This window comes from Cariama cristata, unplaced genomic scaffold, assembly GCF_000690535.1.
Source record: "Cariama cristata isolate BGI_N322 unplaced genomic scaffold, ASM69053v1 scaffold6502, whole genome shotgun sequence".
Lineage (NCBI taxonomy): Eukaryota > Metazoa > Chordata > Aves > Cariamiformes > Cariamidae > Cariama > Cariama cristata.
Window position 1 is genome coordinate 57,481 of NW_009604356.1, and position 16,143 is coordinate 73,623.

The 16,143-nt window shown below is 36.0% G+C and overlaps 1 protein-coding gene across 1 annotated transcript in view; it reads right to left on the reverse strand.

Moving 5' to 3' along the window:
- The window catches only part of LOC104158003 (contactin-5-like), a gene marked incomplete at its 3' end in the record, with an annotated part of 66,132 nt that overhangs the window by 5,740 nt on the left and 44,249 nt on the right, over positions 1-16,143 (reverse strand). Inside the window, exon 5 of the mRNA XM_009695560.1 lies at positions 5,992-6,173. Coding sequence (XP_009693862.1) covers positions 5,992-6,173 — 182 coding nt within the window. The remainder of the gene's footprint in view (positions 1-5,991; positions 6,174-16,143) is intronic.

Consider the following 16,143-nt stretch of genomic DNA (forward strand, 5'->3'; position numbering starts at 1 on the left):
ATGAAAAAACATGACAGGTGACTAACTGCTTCTAGCTTACATCTTGTGCATGGATGACAAAGAAAGTGAAAGACGTGTTTGTCATTCCTAAGCAGAGACTAGTCCGCTTCACAGTCCCTGACCAGACAGTTGGCAGAAGTTGGAAACATATCAGAAAAAGAATCACTCATTTCCCTTTTAGTAGAGGAAAACAGTGATAAGATTGACCCAACCTCACTCCCGTACCCAAGACAAAAAACATCTGCTCCCTTTTTCTTCTTATTATGGTCAAGGCAATGCGTGACATTCTCCATATGTGATCCACTGTGCTGAATCACTTGACTACATCAAAGGGTCCCATGAAATCCTCAGGAGCAGTTTGCAATTTACTAATTGTCCTAAAAATACAATTCAATTGCATTTTATAGTTGATGCTGTTGTCTTCTTTTTGAGTGTTTCGGTATGCACAAAGGAAGCATGCTGAGAAGCACGTTTCCTTTGAAAATAACTACACTAATATGATTTTGGAAGATGTGACAGTTAAATGTGGAACTAAAAGTTCATAAAAGTTAGCCAGTGGTGCCATAAAATCATGCAATTTCAAAGAGGTGCTAAACTGTTCCTATTTATATCTCATTCTTTTTATTATTTTGCTTTTCTGAAAATTCTACTGCATGATCCAAAGCATATCTAGTCTCACTTTTCTACATTGACTTTGATCTCATAATGAACCAGAGCATTCAGAACTAGAGTATGCACCTGTTTACACTGAAATAAAACTGTCTTCCCAAGGCTGGCTGCAGAGGTGTTCTCAGTACACAACTGCCATTCCCAGTCCTCTGTCTGTGGCTGACTTGACAGCATGGCCATGGCACGGATTTTACTCTGTAACCACAAACTTGCAAATTACAGTGGCATGATCAATTGGTATTAACAACCTTTTTTCATTAGTTGGGCTATTTCTACCCTGAATTTTCTCCTCATAGCCTAAATGGCCTTTGGATTCATAATTTTCAAGCTGTTGAACCTACCATGGGCAAAGGCAATGACTCAGATTCCCACTCCTTTGAGATAACTAGCAATGCAATAGGGAGATGTAGCAGGAATAGAGGTAAATGCACGATTGAGAGAAATATTTTCATCGCTTTTTGGCTTCCTTTCCTCTCTCTGTGTACTCCATACTTTGCCACAGACAGTTCCCTCTCTGCTCATTAGCAAGGGTCACTCTCCATAATACCATAACAATTGTTCTTAAACCCTGTCAATAATTTAAGAAGTGAAATGCTTAACTGGATGTACAACCTCTGACTCAATATATTATTTTCTTTTTTTTAACAAAATGTGTTAACATCATCCTGATACACATGTGGGCAAAGAAAACTTCATTCCATAATTGCACTTAATTTTAACTAAAAAATACAAGTTCTAAGAAGCATTTAAACATATTTCAAAACTAACAGGTTATTTTTTTCTTTTTATAAATGCAACATTCATCTTGGGGAAAAAAGGGTGTTTGCAGTGAAAAGTTTTGGGGTGAATGTAAGAGTAGAAGGATGTGTTTTATTACTCAGCAGTCTTTATGGATGTTGTGCCATAGCTTTATACAGTGCTCCTGAGATTTTAAAATCACCGTCCAATCCGTGATTTATTTTATGCTGCATTTCTGCACCTGTTTATTCAAGGATGTCAAAATGTTTTACAAACACAAATTGGCAATAAATCTGTAAGACTACAAGCCATTTTTATATCCTCTGTGCAAAATGAAATTCAGATGCAGAAAACTCAGCCCAGCTTCTCAAATTATTAAGCAACTTTTTGACTGAGAGAAAACTAAGGACAAAATTTTGCATAGACAAATGACTTTGAATAGTGTCCTAAAATGTGAATGAATACAGAGTTGAGGGTGTAAAAAATTAATTTTCTGGACATGAGACCAATTGGGAAGTATACAGTAGGGGAAGAATATGTAGCTATCACAGTGAGAAAGATAAGATAGCAAATTTAAACTGCAATTTTGACCACAAAAATCTCTTCCTCTCTAGCCAGTTTTACTGCATGGGGCCAACCTGTAGTGGCGTCAGTGGATTTTCTTCCATACAGTTTTCATAAGGAAGTGATTAAATTTTTATTTTTTTTTTTTTAAATCAGGATGGTCTATAACACTGCATTACAGAATATTCCTGCCCGCCGCTGCTTGTTCCACTCCTGTGTTAGAGCAAAGGTCCCCTCCTACTGTGGCAACAGTGCTGCTCATGGGGCACTGCTGTGAGCATGATCAGGGAACAGATCCAGCCAAAAGAAAAATGGCCAGAAAAAGGGGTTTTGTGGTCTGCTTCACATCACCACCGTCTGCTGAACTGGCACTAGTGAGTAGGTAACACAGAAGAAAATGCAAGAGGTTCAGAGTGAGACAGGAACAGGAATTGCACAAACCAGGGCTTACCATTGGGAAAATGCTGCTAGCCAGGATTTATGGAGGAACTGTGATTATAAAAGGTTAATGGCCAATTTCTCCATGCAAATTTTAATTTTTGTGCTCACGTCTATTAATCAATTTGAGCTTGAATAAAATTTCATGAAACTTACAGGATGAGCATATCACTTGGGGAAAAATCACACCTCTCAAAATAGGTTGCAGTGTGTATGAGGATATCTTGCACTATCAAAATTACATTTTTAATACCTTTTTACTTCTACAGCTGAATTTCCACTAAGTGCTAAGACTACAACAATCTGAAATTGTCAGCATCTGAAATACCACTTTCTGAACAACATCCCAAATGTCAGCTGCATCAGACAGTCATGGTATATCTGGATTGCAGCATCAGGTAAGGAATGAAAAATCGCTAGTTTGTGATTAAATGTGACCAGACAGGCAGACTGGGTGTCCTGGGCTTTCTCCAAAGTACACTGTGGTGACCCAGATCAGATGCAACTGACAAAATGAAGAAGATTCAAACAGACAGCGAGTGAGTTCCTACAGAGATATGCAAATGCTGAGACCACAGTATGACACAGCTGGTCCTACAGCCTGCTCTGAAATTTTACAAGAAACCCCTGGTAAGGAATGATGGCCTACATCTGAATTTCTGAGCCAAAATAATCATTGTTTCCTGGAGGAGTAGGATGTCAGGGAAAAGACAATGAGCTTAAAGGTAAATAATTCATGTTGACTGTTGTGAATAAGAGATACAGCAGGAAACGTGGTTTCAAGTAATGCCCCCAAATCCTGCCATATCAGCTGTCAGCAAAGGAAGCTGAGAATTTTGTAAAGTAACATTTGGCTAAACTTTGTGCTGCTAAAAACCTTCTTACCCAAACCTTCTTACACCCCTGGAAACAGTTCTCAAGAGGCTGCAAGAGGCTTACTGAGGAGTATTTAATCTCAAGGCCAAGAAAAGGCACTTGTAGGGGTGTAGTAATGGTTCGTGCTTGTTGTTCTGCTGTACTGGAGGTCAGTGCTGGTCTCCTCTATCCAGGAGTCCTCTGTTACCTGATCTGACCTCGCCCCCTGCTCATGCAGACAGGTGAAACTCTGACTCAGATCTGGTTCTGACTTACCTCTAGGATAGTCTAAAGATAATAATAGACTTAAGAGAAAGTTAATAATATACTAGTCTCACATATCTGTTAATCAGAGGAATGAGACAATCTGAAGCGGATCCCCTTTCTATAATGTTAAAGAAGTTGTTCTAATATTATTGCAAAAAATGCTGATTAGCACAAATTGTGTACTACCCTATCCATAAAGGCAGTGACTATAAATATACAATTTTGACAATGGTGGAGAACTAAAAATTATTATTTCTATCCAGACAGAGTAGAACAAAAGTGATGTAGAAGATGTTTTCTATGGACTCCTAGATTTGAGTATCATCTTTATTTCTGCTCAAAACAAAAATGTGCCCAGGCTAATGAGAGAGGCAGAGTTGTGAAGAACACTACATCATTATTGCTGTGATTTTATGCCACAGGTCTGCAGGGTGCTCTTGAGGAAATAATTTCATTTTCCAGCATCTTAGTTTCTCTCTTGAAGAGCACCTTTTGTATTGCTTTGACTCTGAAAGAGGAAGCCAGAGATAATTGTAACAGCTTTAGAAGGTCCTTTGGCATCTAGTAATTTTACAGCGCTAGAAAACAGCTAGTAAGTGGATGAACTGGGATACACCTTATAACTCAAATTTTTTTTTAATTTCAGACATTTTAAGAAATGTTGTCAACAAAGACCAGGCGTGGTCCCCAGGTCCCTAACAGGAGCTGCTATAATTTCATGGAAGTAATTGACAGTAACAATTTGTAATTCCAGAGAAATATTGCTAGGGTATTGGCATAGTAGGATGCATCAGGTAGTTCCTGGGCTTTGACTGCTGCTTTCAGTAAAAGCCTTATAAAACCTTTGCTGCACGTACAGTATGGATGGCATGTGCAAACAAAAGGTGCAAACTACCATCTTTGCCAACACATATTTTTTCCAGCGTATACAAAAAAAGAATTCTTCATCTCATAGAACCATAGGATGGTTTGGTTGGAAAGGACCTTAAAGACCATCTCGTTCCAATCCTCTACCATAGGCAGGGACACCTTCCACTCCACCAGGTTGCTCAAAGCCCCATCCAACCTGGCCTTGAACACTTCCAGGGATGGGGCAGCCACAACTTCTCAGGGCATCCACAACTTCTCTGGCAGTTGACAGTTTTGAAGACAAAAACCTGCCCTTGGCTCTAGAGAATGAAAAGCAAGCAGAGAAGCATCATCCAGAGATATGCTGATATTCACTAAAAACAAGGGGGCTAAGATGAAGACATTGGAAAGCTGGAGGAGACAGGAAAATTAATTATGGACCTGGAAATATTGATACATGTGCAGAATAAACTAAATATATTGTGCCATTCTACAGTTATTTGTTGAAAGCATGTAAAAAAGAGAGAGAACTGTGTATAGTTAGTAATGGGGAGAAAGCACTAGGAGCCATGGGCTGAAATCAAGAAAAAAAAAAAATTAACAGGAAAGACTCTTTCTTAAAGGTATCTATTAACCTGAGGACCTGTCTAAACTGCAGCAGTTGGAATTCCACTGACTGTGATATTTGAAGACAGAAAACAATTCAGAATCTGAAAGATTTGTTGCATGATCTCCTGCAGTAGACCTTTCCTGCTAAGTATTTAAGGTTGTAGAATTCATGGAATGACAGCAAGTGATGTAACTTTAATTGATAAGAAGTAGGTGAGACTTAAGCATACATTCAGTATAAGGAAAACATTGACTTGTTAGTATTCAGGATATGTCTTATATAGGCTTTTGTCTTTACCGTCTAGGATGCAGGAACAATATTATATAAAATTCATTATTTTTACTAAATATTTTTAATTTCAGGTTGTGCTTTTTCTTTTCAATGTGATGCATGATTCAATCTTTTTATGCTCACTCAAAAAAACTTCTAGAGAGACCAATCTTAGAGAGCAAATGTTCAGTGTTTTCTGAAAATCAGAACCTTCAGAAATTGTGCATGCTTAGATTGAGAATTTTCTATAAAAACAGAAGCACTTTTCCAACTCTGATTCCTGTACAATGAATTTGACAAAACTCAGCACCCAGGTATGGCAAGGGTGAAACATTAATGAAACTGTGATAAAAATCCTAAGATATTTCTAAAATTATGTTCTGATAGATATATCTTGTTTAGGTTGCATGTCACTGTTACATATCATATCAGGAGAAAAAAAATAGACTTTTGAAATTACAGTGATACCCTTTAAAAAAAACCAAACAAAACCCATAAACATCAAACATGAAATTGTATTTAAGCTGGTTCTTTGAGGGAGTCAAATTTATTTATATTTCAGACTTTAATGCATTACTAAGGAATAAAATTATATAGCTTAATTCAATACTAATTTTATTTCAGAAGAAAGATATTTTGTTTCTACTGGACCTTAGTATTCTTCATATGTAGTTAAAGCCTTAAGTGCGGACAAAGTATTGCTGGATAATGCTGTGTGCAGTTACACTTACTGTAGACTTGTAGTTGTCCTCTGAAGACATTTCTTCCACGGGAGTTTTCAGCCTTACATTCATACATTCCTGCATCCTCTAGCTGCACATTAGGTATTTCAAGCACAGCTTGGGATTTTCTCAGGCGGGCTTTACTTGGATTATGACCATTAACTTTCCTCCAAGAGATTGTCGGAACAGGGCTGAAATATTTAGTAAAATTACTGTTAGCACTCTTACAGTATCAAGAATCTAGATTCTGTTATCTGGTAGTTTAAACACTTAATAATCTAAGTAGCAATAAAATATAACCACAATTAAGGTTTATATAATGCTTGATATACCTCACGTTCTGTAGGGAATGCTTAATAAATGGTTTGCTACATGGAATGTGTCTCTTTCATCTGCAAGGGAGGCCAAGTTTTTATTGAGATGAAGTAAATCACTTGAAATGTTCTCTCTAGAGCTTCTTCAGTACTCTGTGCTTTACTCTTGAACACTTCCACTCGATAGGCAAAAGAAAATAACAACTTCAAACCCTGGATGAATGTAGCAAGTTCCTAAACAGCCCAGTTTCCCTGCAATGAAACTGCAATTCAGGAGATCAGTAAGTGATAACATCCATCAAGGTGGGGGATTTCAGTACAACTCTATCTTGGATAAATTAAGGTGACCAAAGGTTTGGAGACCTTTTCTATTGCAATATTCTTTAAGTTACAAAACTGGTTGTGTAAGAAGTATGTATTAATGGCACTACTGCTTCTGACTCACAGCATTGCATGCTTGCTCGCTGGAGTGGAAAGGCTTTTTACTGTAGCTTGCTATTCTGCACAGGTCTATGTGGAAACTGTGTCATTTACATTCGTACTGAGGGAAGAGATAGATAGTGTTTGCACTCATTTGACTTTCTTTTTAGCCCTAACGCTACTCAGTCATTGTGCACCCATTGGGCTTTTTGGTACAGACATACATTTGTTTAAATATGACAGATACTTAAGGAGGAGGAAAAGAAAAAACAAACACCTGTAGTTATAAAATATTTGATGGTGAGCTGAAAACTAGACTGCTTCAGGTGTTCCAAAGAAGCTTGGAGGACATCATAAAAGAAAATGTAACTGTTACATGCCAAAACTTTTTTAAAAAGTATTTTGTTTTTATTTAAATTGCTTTCAAGTCTGAGCTTAGATATAAACACAGCTGGATCTTGTGGCAGTTTAGATGGGGAAAAAAGTACTTCATAGCATAGATTCAAATTCAAATCTTCCATTAATTTCTGCTGTCATTTACTAACTTGCACTTGCTGTAACTGTATGAAGGTGCATTAGATAAATCACCTTTCCCTCAGTATTTCAGTGTCCAATTTGAGACACAATAAATACAGACATGGCAACCATGGGTAAAGCTCTAGCTATTCTTCAGCCAGTTAAAATCAAGCTGTGAGTTACTGCAATTGTAATCAAACTTCCAGACAAGATGGTCCAAATTCTAGTACTTTATAGAGATTCAGAAAATTCCCAGACTTGTAGTTGGAGGTCAGAAGGTTCCTTTAATCTTATGTCCTGAATGTCCCAAATCACTGAATTTCATTGAGCCCATTAACATAATTACCTTCACAAAGCCAACATGTGGTCCCATATGGAATGGTATCCACTATTTATTTGAATATATCAGAAAGAGACAGTCATCGTTTCCCTTATCAGTTTGCTGCACTGATTACTTAGCTTGACAAAAGATACTTTATTTCGAGCGTGTGTGGATTCACCTCTGAGGCATAGCCCCTACAATACCTCTCTATTCTTGCAAAATGGTCCTTTATCACTGTCCCCCATAGAAGAAATACATGTATGGAAATCAAATCACTTTTTTTTCCCTTTAGTAAACAAAACAGAATTATATCTTTTTCTTCAGCACTCTGGTCATTTGTATCTTTTTCTTTCTATAGATGGTTCTGGTTCATATGATGGGTGTGGATCATATGAGCTCTTTTTTTCCCCTTACTATATCACCATAGAAACTCAATAGCTTGGTCATTATTAATATTAAATTACTTTTTTGCTGACTGATTTTAGATCTTGGTATCCAGTAGGTTTGGTTTGAGGATTCTTCTGTGCAGCTTGTATGGGCTAATTTATAAAGTTTGCTTCCTATTAGAAGTTATTTTACATACTTTTCAATTAGAAGATTAAAAGAACTTCCTATTCTTATCTGACACAAGTACTTCAACCTGTTCAATTCTAAATACAAAGAATAAATAGGATATTTCTGTCTCTGATGCACTAATAAAACTTACTGTCTTTAACCGTACCACTTATGATACTACTTTCACATTCTTAGCTACATGTTTTGATTTGCTGTACTTTGATAGCTATTTGTATATATTAGAAGTAGTACAAACAATTATATTACTTTCTTTTTTCCCCATTTTTTAGCTCTCATATTTTAATTCTAATTTCACACTTTGATATTCAAATTTATAGTCTTTCTTGAGTGACTTTCTGGAGGTTTGTAAGTCTCTTGTTGTTTTGCATTCAGCTTTTAAGTGTAAACTCCTTATATGCTTGTCCTCTTTCTATACAGAGTATACTTATGTCACGATTGCTGGCTGCAAAACAGCCACCATGACCAGGCAAGTGTTTCATTAGTCATTATTACTCACAACACAGGTCCACAGTAGAAACATTGTATTTAGTACAGTGCAATACTACTCAGCAACTGCTGTTTTATGAATGAGGTAAGTGTGCAGGTATACTTTATTTGGCACAGTAAGGGTGCCATACTTGTTGCTCATTATTGCTCATTTGCCCTTCATCCTTACTTCCAGTGAAAACAGTGATAAAAATGCTTTTGCTCTACTGTCATGGAAGAAAACTGGTTCTGCTGAATAGAACTAAGTGGAATTTTTTCGTACTGTGTGTTTCTGAGAAACAATGAGGACATTATAAACCAGGAAAGCTGTCTGATTTAGTTGCTGAGAGATTATTCTGAAATTCATGTATTTAGAAAATTTCCTTTGAATTGCATTTAACTAATTTTTTTGAAATCTGGTTTCATGTCTGCTACAGAAAGTAAATGTGTATAACATGGCAAATACAGATAAAATTTGTTCTCTGTGTCGTTAGGAAATGCATTTAAAAAACCCCCACTTTTTCTTCATCAGTATGAGGTAGTAAGTGGAGTTTTTCAAGGAGATAAAGTTACTTTAGCTCTGTAGATTTAATGATTCCAAAGGAAAGTACTCCCAAACTGCAAATCACTATTTGCAGACAACTTGTAGTTCTGTTTAATGAAGCTTATTTTCCTTGCAGAACTTACAAGTGAGGTATGAATTTTACATGTGAAATAAAAATATATCTATACTTATTTCTCCTCTGTGACTTGTGTGAGAATGAAATGAAATATATCTGAGTGAGGATGTGAAAGAATAAAATTGGGTGGCTGTTCTAGAAAACTCATAAAATCCACCATAAAAGCTAACTAACATATGCACATATATTAAGCTTTTCAAATGATCCACAGCTTTTTAAAAAATAGAGCAACAGCAGAAGTATCTGTAACATTTATATGAGTTTAATCTAATATGCATAGTTGTTAAATCTTATAATCATTATAATCAATTTTTATTTTGGTCTCAGAAGACATCTATGGGAATATAGTTTCCTTGTTTGTTATAACTCTGTTCATATTCAGCTCCTTGAGTAACTTGAGTCAAGTTTCAACTGAGTTCAAAGATAAGATTTCTCCTCACTTTTGAAAACAATCTGTTGAAAAGTACTGGTAAATCAGCACTACCAAGAAAAAAATCCTGCTTCATTTCAGAAACACCATCATTAAACTTCTTATTCATCTGGGCTGAAATAAAAGTTCTAAGAGGTCACTGGTGACTGTGATAGACATTACTGTGGGTTTGTTCACTTTGAATTTGAAGAAAATATGAGTTATAGTTTTACATTTACATCTAGAAGAGATTATAAGAGTCAATTTTCAACAGTTTATTATTTTGGACAAGTGCTACTGAATTTGTTGGCAATTCTGCACAAGTTTCATTGGAAATAAGTGTTTTGAAATAACTATTGGAAGCAATTATTATTTTTTTTTTGCAATCTCATCTGAAAAATAATTTAATTAGATCTATAAAGCATATGTTTATTTCAGAAAAGAATGAGGTGGAAATAAGAATAATGTGTGAATTTTAAAATGCCTTTTCCATGGATCTGATCTCCTAGTTTTTCAGCAATGTCTTAAATAAGGTTACTTTTTCTATATTTAGTTGGTACAAATTGATGTGCTCTTTTGAAATATTTTACTTTCTACTGTAATTTCAATTCCTCTTCACACTATTTCTCTTCAGCATGCATCACTGTTCTGAGCTGTGCCTTCAAACCCACAGATTCACATCAGAATATATCTTGAAAACCTCTGCTTGCTGGTGCATTGGAGACTAGAAAAAAACCTGTCTCCTTATGCCCTCTAGCCTTGCAACTGTGTTAAATATCTTCTAATTATTACAGGATAATTATGTAGGATTAAAATGTCGAGGAGTATCATGAAATTCTCTCCATCAATACTTTCCAGAAACTTTTTCTAGTCTCTGTATCACACTCTACCTCAGCTTGCTGGCACTCTGAAATAAGTGGACATTCTTCTAAAAAGTATTTAAGACATAACAACAAGTAAATTGTCACCAACCTGTGACTTCATCAAGGCTATTGAGAAGAGAATTTGAAGCAACTTTAAAAGCAAAAAACATATGTGACACCTGCTGTGTTAGTATGGGGGAAAATATATGAAGAATCCACAAATTTAAGTTAAAGGAGACAAACGCTTTGAAGCAGAAAATTTGCCTGAAAAGGTGATGTGTTTTTGACAGATGTTCATATGGATTCTCGGGGCCGCAGTACTACAGTATCACTGTGTTTACTTGCCCTGTGTAAAGCTATTTTATAACTGGACTTCCTCTCATGTCATTTTGCTCTGTTCCAAACTTTGTCCAGGCAGAATTTCTGTAGCTGGCACATTATCTAGGATTTCCTAACTCTGCTGTGCAGATATGGCCTGTGTATGTGTACAGATTAATTCCAGAGGACTAGTTGCAGTGAGTCCAGGACTTCCAGAAACAACAGATCTACCGCTAATCGTGATGCAAATGTAAAGGTAAATCCAGTGTGTCTGGGGTGTGCAAAATGGCTTTGAATCTGCTGATCAGCTACTGAGTTTGACGACAGTGAGAGTGATGATTTCTGGAAGTGCTGGATTTAAGGCTTTTGTACCACACAGTATTATATGCATTCATTTCTTTGTGGGAAATCCTGAAGAGAAACACAACAATGGTAACCCTGGGGAACTGCTATTGACAATTGCCAGAATTTGTTTCATTCTGATGCTCTCAACCTCTGACATAGAGAGAAAACCTGCATGTGTGCTTCTGGATAGTAAGTTTGAAATGCAAAAACAGGATCCTCCATCTTTAAGCTTAAAGCAAAGCTGTGTAAATTACTGAACCAAGTTTTTAGTAGCATTTGCAAGCTTTCTGTGATGATTGTGAGAGAGAAAGGGAAGGGATCGGTAATATTTCTTCTTCAAGAACAACATTCTACTGATGGGGACTTGCAGTTTGGTGTTTGTTTTTCCCGCTTTCCCTATCCCATACGGTAAAAAAAATTAACTCTAAATTTTTAGATGTAAGTATGAAGCATTAGTCAGAGTGAGGCAGAATGAGGCCTGGGAGTGCTACTTGAGATCTACCAAAGAATCTTTACTACATTACTATGAATGATTGTGATATTTGTAAGAGCATTATAAAGTCTATGCAAGAACAAGTCCACTTAAAGGAAGGCAGAAATCAATCCAGCCTGAAAAACAGGAATAAAATCCAATCCTGGTCTAACACCTTATGACATAAATTCTTACTCAGTATGAGCTAAAAATGAACTTCAGATTGATGAAAGTCTTAGAAAGATTTATTTGACATAAACAATACATGCTATCAAAGGAAAAAAAAAATCCTAGATCTATTCCTGTCTTATATAAAAACCTCAGCTTGAAGATGTTATGTTCACATTTAAAAAGGTTCCTTCCTCTCATCACAAGTTTATCTCTAGGGGAAAGGACATCTCTACTTATAACACTGACAAATGTTGTTCTACTGAGAGTGTTCATTTCCCTCTTGGGATTGTTTTGTTATCAGTAAACTTTAAGAGTACCTTCTCAGCTTCCAGGTTTGGCATCTGACAGAATTAACAAAATTTTTTTCCTAAAGTGAGAAGTGGTGTGATGGGGCACGATTCTTTCTCCTATGGGACTTAGAAAGATGTATTTTTGTACTAGTTTTTGTATCTATCTTGCAGTTTGATTTTTGGGAAAATCAATCTATTTTAATTCCTTATGCCATAGTTTCCCTGTTTTAAAAACAAAAAACAGCCGTTTTTTGTCTCTGTGACATGTAGATGAAAAATAGAACATCACGATAAGAATTGTTTTTGAAGGTGAAGGCAAATTACTACCTGTGAACTTCTACACTATGAATTTGCCTTATACTGGATGATGTTAAGATGCTAGCACTCCTTGTGTATTTGAATCCCCTGTTCCAACAAGGAATTGGATGTATAGCATCTAGAACAATTTGCTCCATTTAATGCAAGCCAGGGATCTTGGCATGTCATTAAATTGTGAGTACCATAATAAATTTAAAAGACAAGTTAAAATTAGCTTCCTTTTTGCCTGCAAATTGTACATTAAGTCTGGTTAGAATTCCTCAAACCTCCAACCTTCATTTATCAATGCAGTGATTCATCATGTCCTTTCATACTTTATTTTGACCAGCAGTTCTCATGTAGGGGATAACAATGTATGTGCTAGCATTACTGTCACAGGATTCAGCAGAAATGGGGGCCATTAACGTGCTCTGAATGTCCTTAGTATAGAATCAGGTTATCTGTAATATCAAAGGTGTTTCTGTGTGTCACCATTACTGTGGGAAGGGGCAAGAACTGTTTTGTGTTGATGGAAAAGTACAAGGAGGCTTAATAACTTCCGAACGAACACCTAGAAAGGAACAGCTGCTGGGTCTGAATGGCCATTCCACGAGCTATGTGTATCCGTAGCAAGAGCCACTCGCTCCCTGAGGAGTTTCATACAGTTGCCCAAGAAAAAGACAGCTTATACTCAGGGAGAAACCTGTGCTTGTTACAGCCATTGAATTCAAGCAAACATCAACACAGGTATGTCACATACGGAGGGGAAATGCCTTCAGACAGAGTAGTTGCCTTAAAATGGACTGAATTAAAAAAAGTCTTTTCTCTGTTTTGCAAATCCTGCATCATGTTCAGAATGCAAACGTTTCATAAAATATTCTGATTCTATGTCTCTTGACTGCCACAACACTCTACAGATCTGCTGACATATCCCAAAGAAAGGCCAACAGAACTGTCATACTTGGCCCTAAAAACAGAGAAGCCTGTTTTATACCACAGACATTAATGTCATTTTATACTCATGTTATATTCCTATGTTTTTAACAAATAATACTCAGCTGCTGCTTGCCACCTTGACCACTCACTCATCTCGATGTCCCTGGGATGCAGTGTAGTGCAGTTAACAGAGGTTAACTTAAAGTTTATTTTAAACTGGAATCAGTGCACTAGGTCCACTACTGATTAGCATAATACCAGGGCTGGAGTGACAGGTGGATTCATGGATTTGTATTAAGGAGATTTATGTCAGAAAATAATTTGATCTCAGAATAGAAATCCTCATGAGACCTTTTTTGACACTGGATTATTGGGAAGGGGCCAAGTTATGGGAAGGTCTTGTCTACTTCTCTTGACAGTTTATAGCAGGAGATGCCTCCTGCCAGGTCTGAAGCTAGGAAGAATTTTGCTGTCTACAGTCAACACACAAATACCAGTTCTGCAACATTCTGGACCAGTATAAAATAGGTAATATTGGATTTGCCAAGATCAGCCAACAAAAGGATAAAAGTCAGGGAGAAACATATGGAAGGCCTGGGGCATAGTTTTAACTGGTGGACTGAAAGGAAAAACAGTATTTTACAAAATTGAAGAGCAGAGCGGGTTAAGCTTTGCCCTTTGCAGTTAAGAAACAACATGTTGCAATGCTGGAAACTTCTATTCACCTATGTTGAGGGACCAGATGGATAACTGAATGTGTTAGTTAGAGAAGTGTGCAACCTGGATCTGTGACTCATTATAGGATTATCGTTTGTGAATTTTGTGTTCCTGGCAAAAATCACACCTGTCTGAAGTTCAGAGGAAGAAAATAAACAAACCAGGTACTATAAAACCTTTGACCAAAGATGCACTTCTTGCATGCCTTTAACCTTCCTTCTTTTCTGAAATTGCTCTCTTCCTCATTACATTTTTTGCCAAACAGTGACCAGACCTCACTGAAACATCCTTTTAACACGTGGGCTTTCAAAGTCTATCTTTTTAAACCTGCAAAAAGATTTGCATTATCTAGAATCCTTCTTTATAGCCATTACACTATGTCATTGTCTTAATGAGCCACACCCGCAAAAATAACTTCTTCAGATATTTCATGCAATTCTCCACAGTTGCAGTCAAATGCCCTTCACCAAATCATAAAGATTTTTTATATCACCACCCTGATCTTTGCTTAGATATCATATTCACTTATCCAAACACTATTTCTGCATATTGAAAAATCTTCAGTAAGCTCTCTCTTCATGTACATAGTCTGCAATGAAAATATTGATAGAGACATAAAATAAATAATAGTATTTTTAATAAAAACTTGAAGAACAATTAGAAAAGTCTGTTAAAAGAAAATCAGGTCAAGGAGATAAAATAAAATCCTATATTCCATGGATTTAAAACTTTGAGATGTTTATTAAAGAGAATTGATTAGAGTTCATTGTTTTAAAAGAGCATTTTAGAACATTTCTCAGATTACAAATCACTAAATTTCATCCACCTGTGTGACTTAAATATATGCAGCTTCACCTTATGTTTATTTTATTTTATTTCATTTAGAAAGCTAGAGTTAAATAATGGACTATCAGCTGAGTTCTTGCAAACCATATTACGGATGGGATGAATGTTTACAACTGAGCTATAAATCCCTTCAGAACAAAGTTTACAATAGAATTATTAAAGCAACATTAAATATAAAAGCATGAGCAATGCTTCTATCATAACAGCTTCATCATAATTCAGTAACAAAAGGAAGTCAATATCTCTATTTTATTCTTATCTTTAACCAAGAATATTTCACAATAAAAACATAGACTTGACATTACTAAAGTGAAATAAGCTAGCACTTAGAAAGAATATTGATATACTGTGTGGATGTTACTATCTTACAGAAATAGCACAAGCATAAAACAGTCTCTCAAAAATACAGAAAACCAGGCATATGGGTTGTCAGAAAAATTGTCAGTCAGCACTGTTCTCTGTTGACTCTTTTGATTAAAATCTCTATGTGTTGATCTATGTAGTTAAAAAATAATCATAGTGAAAAAAGGGATGCATAAAACTTCATTTTTTTAGAAAACAAACCTTCTGGCAATCTACATGGCCCAGGGATCCTACTTTAAAAGCAAAGATTGAAAACTTTGGTAACCTACAAGTACAGCAATAACCCACATCCTCTAATTTGTTCTAATGAGAAATAAAATTTGATTACTCACTCAAAATTGGCTGTTGGCACTAACATAATACAAACTGTATGTTTTTGTTTTGTTTTTTTTTTTTTTTTTTTTTTTTTTCTGATTGGAGCTAGAAAACCAATGAAGTATGAGGTTTATATGGAGAATAAAATAGAAGTTGCTGTATGATGTGATGCACGACCAAAAATGCAGTGAGGAAAAGGCTGAAGTGTGAGGCTCAGGTAGGTTGTGTGCATTATAGAAAATTTGACATTAAAAAATATGTGTGAAAGAGTGGGTGTAGATGAATTATTTGAAAGGGAACCATGAAATCAACCCAGACTTATATGCCAGAAAAAGAAGAAAAAAAGAAAAAAAAGAGGAGAAAAAAGTGATAAATTTCCAACACTTCCTTGTTCTTGCTTTCTTCTGAAGGCAAGGGTCTGTGCTCATTGAGAAGGGTTGTAACTTACAGCTTTTCATGTGATCTTGGATAAACCAGTCTTATATCATTGTTTGAACTACGAAAACTTGGTCATTTTGAGGCTTTT